We start from the raw sequence: 7,534 nt of genomic DNA, 5'->3' as shown, positions 1-7,534 counted from the left end.
CCCCTATTGTGTATCCAGGGGGTAATTCAGACCTGATCGTTCCTCAGATAGTGGCCGGCCAGCCAGAGTGAAAACCTGCCCCATGCAAGTCTGAGTACGCCTTGAGAAAAGCTCTGCAAACGCTGGTCAGCTGCAAATCCGTTCGCAATGCACTCACCATCTAATGTTTTTTTCCAGTCTGTGCATAGCCCAGGACCTACTCCTACAGTGCGGTAGAATCAGGCTGATCAGGCCAGAGCTGATGTCACACACCCTCCCTGAAAATGCTTGGGCGCGCCTGCCTTTTTCCTGACACTCCCAAAAAATGGGCAGTTACCACCCCTAAACGCCAGCTTCCCGTCAATCAACTCACTTATTCCTAGTGATCAAAAAAGTCGCTGTATTTTTTCGCAGTTTGGCCTCATGCCTGCACATTAACAAACGACTGCGCATGCGTATGGATTGTAATCGGCCGCTTTACGATTTCACACAACAACGAACAGGTCTGAAATAGGCCCTAAAACTAAAAGACAAGATCGGAAATTGTGTTGTCAACTTGAAGCTCAAGTTTTAATTGTTATCTAAATATGTAAAAAATTCCATTGTTTAAACACTGTGTATTGATTACTCATCCATAGTAGCTGGGAACAATACTAATCTACAATACATTACAAATAATGAAACAATTACAAATAAAAGGGAGAGAATGAAAAAAAACGAAATCTTCCCCTGCAAAACAAGAAAAGGTTAGTTTTAAACACATTCAGCCTGCTAATACTGATCGCATTCTGTGGAGCACTGAAATTTAGGCATGAGGCTGCTGCCCTCCAGTGGAGAGTTTGTAAAAATAAAAAAAGCCTGGGTTTTAACATTTAATAAAGTGCTTTAGATACAAAGCTGTTAGCAGCTTATTGTTTGTAATAAATGTGTGTTTTTTAAAAGAGAAGCTATCCGATTTTTTGTGTACAGGTGTATACTAAATACAAATCATCCAGCGAAGCCATATGTATAAATAATCCTTGGCCAATGCTTTGCTCTAGACCAGGGGTGGCCAACCAGTCAGAGACAAAGAGCCAAGAAATCTTGTTAGGTACATCAAAGAGCCGACTTCGAGTCGAAGGCGCACTTGCAAAAATGTGGTGTGACCTTGTGCCTGCTAGGCAACGCCCCTGGTATAAAATACATTGAAAGAGCCAGATCCAACATAAAATATAATGAAAGAGCCACTTCTACATCAAATAACTGAAAAAGCCAGATCCGCATAAAATATATTGAAAAGCCAGATTCACATAATACACTTTAGTTCCCCAATGTGTCACTCCAGCCAGCACCCGCCTGTGTCACTCCAGCCAGCTCTCCCTTGTGTATTTGGCTCCCTCAGTTCTCAGTCTACGTAGTGCTGCTGCATGTCTGGCTGGAGTGCAGCGGTTTATAGATCTCTTGTGGTCACGTGACTTTGAGTGTTGGGAGCCACATTTGAATCAAGAAAGAGCCGCATGTGGCTCAAGAGCCACGCGTTGGCCACCACTGCTCTAGACCAAGTAACAATTCTTGTTTTATTGGCTTGCTGAAAGTAAAAGCCATTCCAATTTCTGTTTTTATATATAGTGCGAGGGTCTTTTTTGTACCCTCATCTTTTTCTTCTGTTTAAAAGTAATTTCTAAAATATGCAGTTGAACAACACATCTTCTCTATTTGAGCACCTATCTACCTCCTAGCATAGTGTGTACTGTTAAAACGTCACTTCAAGGCCCGTCTTATTACCACTTTTGGACATCTCTTTCATTAATTTAAACATTACTGGGTATTTGTTGTATATATATATATATATATATATATATATACATACATACATACATACATACATACACACACACATACATACATACACACACACACACACAGTAGCGGACGCAGAGGCTCGCAGGTAGTGGTATAACATAATATGTATAGATAGATGTCTGAGTGTAAGTTGGACGCAGATGGGGCCTTCTTTGCGTCTTTTGCTACAGTTGTACATGTGACTTTATGCTAATGATGCTACAATGCCCTTCCCTAGTGTGCATCCGTGCATCCAACTACACAAGGACTGAGATGTCCACTGTCAGTGAAAGAAAATATTTTTGGGCCTTTTCATATCAATGTCAATCATTTCATTATATGTCTAAGAATCTTGCTCGTAAGATCATAATGTATAGAAGCATTAAACAAGTTGTGGTCTTCATTTGGATCTATTTTGCTTAAATATAACTCTTGTGCATGGATGTCCGTAATATTGGCCCTGAATGTAACAGGATTGTACCCAACCCATAGAGTATATCTATAGTCACATGTCCTCATTGAATATCCCATGATTCTTATATCTTGGAGATCAGGGAGGTCAGAATTCCACTGGGGGGTATCAGAAGGCCGAGGGTAAGAGCTGTAAGCAACGGTTCCGGCACTGTACTCCCCATCAGCAGATGCTTTGAAGTATGGAGCAAGGCTGTGACCCTCAGTGCATAGCTCTACATGAAATGAAGGAACAGGACACTCTTGTAGAAGGGGGAGCTGGGCAAGCTCAGCAAGTGTTGGAAATAGAGACACTAATTCAACAGGATCTGTCTTGATTTTGCCTATATAAAACAAAATAGAATAACAGCATTCATCAAACTTGTGAAACCTAAAGAGGAAATAACAAAGAAACTGGCTGAAGTAATTGAATACATTCAAAGTAATAGCCATCACTGCTGAGCCAATATTCACAAGAGTACAGCCTTAAATCACTACCGGGAAGATTTAGCGAATCTCAGAGAGAAAGTGGAGAGATAAAGGGCTTAATTCAGACCTGATCGCATCAGCAAATTCTTTCTCTAATGGGCAAAACCATGTGCACTGTAGGTGTGGCAGATATAACATGTGCCGAGAGAGTTAGATTTGAGTGGGTTATTTTGTTTCTGTGCAGGGTAAATACTGTCTGCTTTATTTTTACACTGCAATTTAGATTTCAGTTTGAACACACCCCGCCAAAATCTAACTCTCTCTGCACATGTTATATCTGCCCCACCTGCAGTGCACATGGTTTTGCCCATTAGAGAAAACGTTTGCTGCTGTGATCAGGTCTGAATTAGGCCCAAAGTACCAACCAACCAGCTTCTTTAATTTTACCTATTAGAATCTGGCTATGTCAGATTCACATTGCTGTGCAGGTCTGTTTTATACTTGCAGTACCATGTTTCACCACTGTTTTGTTGTTCAGTGCTTTTGTGCAGCTTGCTGCAAAAGTGTGTTGCTTTATGTTCATTTGCAGTCCACTATGCACAGATTGACAGAGAACCCTTAAGCCTGGTTTGGGGAGTTAAACGATTCAATTAGTATTTATTTGGCAAAAAATTCACACTTGCGACTGATCATCAACCACTTTTGTCCATCTTTAAGCCTCAGAAGGATATTCCTGTCACGGCGGCTGCAAGGATGCAGCGCTGGGCCCTGTTCTTAGGTTGACATTGCTATACTATAGAATTCAAGCGGACTGCACAACATGCCAATGCAAATGGGTTGTCCCAACTGCCTTTACAGATTGCCCCATTGCCACAGAAAACCGAGTATTCGTGGAATGTTTTCACAATGACACAAGTGGAATGACTTCCCATAACTGCCAGTATGATCAGATGTGAGACTGCTCAGGACCCTATCCTGGCTCAAGTACTCACAGCCACACAAAAAGGGTCAGTTGCGCCTGGCAATCGGTAGCTGGCCCCTTACTTTCATCGGAGGCGTGAGTTGACAGTTGATACTGGCTGCCTCCTCCATTTCTATATTGGAGGTGACAAAATTCGTATGGTAATTACCCATTTAGTCATACCAGTGTGTGCACACATCTTTAAACAAGAATTTCTCTAAATCTTGGACTCATGAACACATGTAGTGTTTGAAGACAACTACTAGCCATTCCATATTTTGTCCAGTGGACGCTACAAAAAATTAGTCACTATACATTTAGTCCAGTGGACATTATAACAAATAGCTATATTCATGGGATCCAAATAAAGATCAGCCTCATAAGTTCTCAGTACTATTCAATTTAGTCTTTTATGGACTTTTTAGATAATTATGTATTGAATAATGATTTTTATGAATTTGTTATGTTTATTATGCATTGATGGAGTGTTCATATGCTGCAGCATTATATGAAATTAATAAAATAAAAAATATATTTTTTTGAGAATATTTTATTCTGTCTGAATGTATAGTACTTGTCTCCTTTAATTGGTTCAGATAGCACACTATTTTTTTTACAGGGAGTTTACTCCCTGTGATTATTGTGTTGTTCTATTGTGCAGCTTGCTGCAAGAGTGTGTTGCTTTATGTTCGTTTGCAGTCAAGTAAAGTTGAAAGCAGCATGCTGATCTCAGCTCCTGGTCTGCTTGTCTGTTTGTGTCAATGAGCACTTACACGGACACCACATTACCGTCTTTATCTCTCTCCAAGACTTGATAAATCTCCCCCTAAAGCTGGGCATACACACTAGATTATCTGACAGCCTCAGACCCTGCAGATATCGTGGCCATACATGGTGAGATCTCTCACAGTGTATGGCACCTGGTAGCTGTGCTCCACCCCTGGTGGTGGTGGGGGGGGAGGGGCATTTCCCTGGTCCTCCAAAGTGAAGGAGCAGGGAAAAGGTCTGTTATTTGGCCGTGGTAGATACACTGCCTGGTGCAGCCAACTTTTAACTTCATTGGATGTATATGCTTGATGATCTGGCATGCCCGAGCGATCAATATTTTGAGATCGGTCACACTCATACACAGTAAAATTATTTTGCTGATCCATCAATATAGGGCGGATCAGCCAAATAATTGTATTGTGTATTCCTAGCATTAATAAAACAAATTTGAAAATTGTCAGGTTTTTAAGATAAATATTACTAGGGTCTAAGCACCTCTTTGTTACTACATTTTTATTCCTTGTTGTAGCGTAGAACAGCGTATAACCCAAAGATGACCAGAATGCTCATTACAGACTGAGGGGGAATTGTACTGTATCAAGCCTTGGCAAGTAATGAAGTGGAGAAGCTGTCCAAATCAATTAATCATCTTCTAAGTGTCATTTCAAAGACTATACTAGATAAATGAGTTTCAAGCTGATTGGTTGCTTTGGATAACTACTCCACTTTATCACTCTCCAATGCTTCATACTGTACATATATCCCTAAGTATTTTAGGATATTCGTGTACTGATCAGTGACACGTCTTCCTCTGCAGGTCTATTATAATGAAAAGAAGAATGGAGACAAGAAGGAAGCCAGAGACTGATACCCCTTTCACATCGCCAAAATAACCCGGTATATTGCCGGGTCTACCTGGGTGAAGGTGCGATGTGAAAGGACCAGGTTAAAAAATCCCAAGTCAAGCAACCCAGCATTTTAATTCGGTATTAAAAGGAGGGTTTTACACGGGTTATTCCCGTGTCACGTGTGGCGTGAATGGGTTACCCGGGTCGATGCGATCACATATGGAGGAGGTGGCGCATGAAGATGATCTCATCTCCATGTGCCGCTTCTGCCCCTGATGATGTCAGGGTTGCCTTCGCCCCTGATGGCAACCCAACTGGGCACAGTGCCGGGTTGGCTTGCCAGTCTGAAAGGGGTCACATGGCGGGTCACACCCGGGAAGGACATGTGTACAATTCCCGGGTGCGACCCGTGTTTGCAATGTGAAAGTGGTATGAGTGACAGTGGAAAGATCATGGACCCCACAGTAGTGTTAGACACCCGGAAAATTGTAGTGCTATAAAAACAACAACAACAACAACAATTAATCTCATACATTTAACTTGTTGGTACATACAGAAGGCTTTGTGTTGAAGTCCTAAATATGTCCCCAAAATGTAGTTACCATTGACTACTGCAATCACAGTCTGCACTGCATTAAGAAATGTGCTTATATAATAGACAAACTATAAAAAAGAAATTAAATACATTACAAGGTAACACAAACAATGCTAAATACAATATAAAGAATTGCATCTTGAAGAAGAGATCACACATCACCTGGAAGCTTTCTCCTGGCTTCTCTGCTAAAGGGATCTATGTACATAAAGATGTTCTGCTGTGGTTGGCCCGTATTGGTCACGCCTGGTATATAAAACATCAATGGCACACGAGTAGTCACGTCAAAATTGCTGTATTTTGCCCATTCACCGTGTTCTCCCAAAGACCATCCTGAACGGATGAAGAAAACACTCAATAATACACAAATATAAAATAATACATTATGGGGCAAATTCAGTAAGGATTGCAAAAATTACAAAATTAGCAAAAATTGCGCGCAAAAGCAAAATTGCGAAAGCAGCACGCCCAAACGGAAAAACTGCAACACTAATTTAATTTAACAAAAAGAAGGTGGCCTTGTAAAATGTGCAAATATTGCGAAAACCATCCTAATAATTGCAATTTTTGCATACATATTACAAATGTACACAATTTTTGCGTACATGTTTCTGATGTTGCATTTTTTGCTAACAACAGTGTTTTTCCCTTAAAGAGCCCTACACATTGAGCGATCCGCCGCCGAGCTGTCCAACGGCGGATTCGGCCGCCGGGTGACCCGGCGATGGGGGTGCAGTGACGGGGGGAGTGAAGTTCTCACTCCCCTGTCACACGGCTCCATAGAAGTGCAGGCAAATATGGACGAGATCGTCCATATTGGCCTGCATGCACAGGCGACGGGGCACCAGCGATAAACGAGCGCGGGGCCGCGCATTGTTCATCGCTGGTGCCTCCACACTCAAAGATATGAACGGTATCTAGTTCATTAATGAATGAGATCATTCATATCTTTGAGTATTATCGCCCAGTATATAGGGCCTATAAAAATTGCACAACCTACTTTCCTGCACCCAAATTAAAGAAACTACTCAACAATTGTAAATCAATTCAATCGTCACTTAATTGGTCAAATGATCTTGTGGTAATTTAGCAATTATTATCTTAAAGATACCATAGTGTTTTTCTTCAAACATTGACTAATGCCCATAACCGTGTTCAAATATATTCAACTAGAGAGAGTGTGAATTCTAGCCTCTAAACCCTACACAACAGCAATTATTGGTATATGTTTTAACAAACACACTTTTTGGAGTCAAAATATTTTAATTCGGAAACAACAGTAACATTTTTATAATGATTGTGATGTGGTCAAACATTACATATTATTGTTTCTTTGCCGTTATTTACATACCTTACTTTAAGGAATTCTGTATAAATATTTGTTTCAATTAGTATACAAATGGTGCAGAATTTGCAAAACTTGAAAATAAAAAGATGGTCTTGCTGTTCTTCAACTATATTTATGTGTGTAGCGCACAAATAAAATGTAAAAAATAAAAAAAATGTATGTGGGTCTGTTTTGTTTAACAAAAAAAATATGTTGGTTGTTTAAAAAAAAAAAATGTTAGGAAGCTAAATGTCATTCAGGAGAGACTACTAAGCAAAATGTTTGTAAAAGTTATTTTACATTTGCTTCTATCAAATAGTGTGGTTGTCAAACCTCGATTGTTAGTAATAGGCCCT

At 40.4% G+C, this 7,534-nt stretch overlaps 1 protein-coding gene across 3 annotated transcripts in view; it reads right to left on the bottom strand.

Moving 5' to 3' along the window:
- Positions 1–522: 522 nt before the first annotated feature.
- The window catches only part of IDS (iduronate 2-sulfatase), a 56,694-nt gene continuing 49,682 nt past the window's right edge, over positions 523–7,534 (bottom strand). For all 3 annotated transcript variants that reach the window (XM_063937393.1, XM_063937395.1, XM_063937394.1), the window contains 2 exons: positions 6,014–6,184; positions 523–2,594 (listed from right to left, as the gene is read on the bottom strand). In XM_063937393.1, coding sequence (XP_063793463.1) covers positions 2,128–2,594; positions 6,014–6,184 — 638 coding nt within the window. In that variant the 3' untranslated portion in view covers positions 523–2,127. The remainder of the gene's footprint in view (positions 2,595–6,013; positions 6,185–7,534) is intronic.

This window comes from Pseudophryne corroboree, chromosome 8, assembly GCF_028390025.1.
Source record: "Pseudophryne corroboree isolate aPseCor3 chromosome 8, aPseCor3.hap2, whole genome shotgun sequence".
Lineage (NCBI taxonomy): Eukaryota > Metazoa > Chordata > Amphibia > Anura > Myobatrachidae > Pseudophryne > Pseudophryne corroboree.
This window is presented reverse-complemented; position numbering and strand designations above follow the sequence as displayed.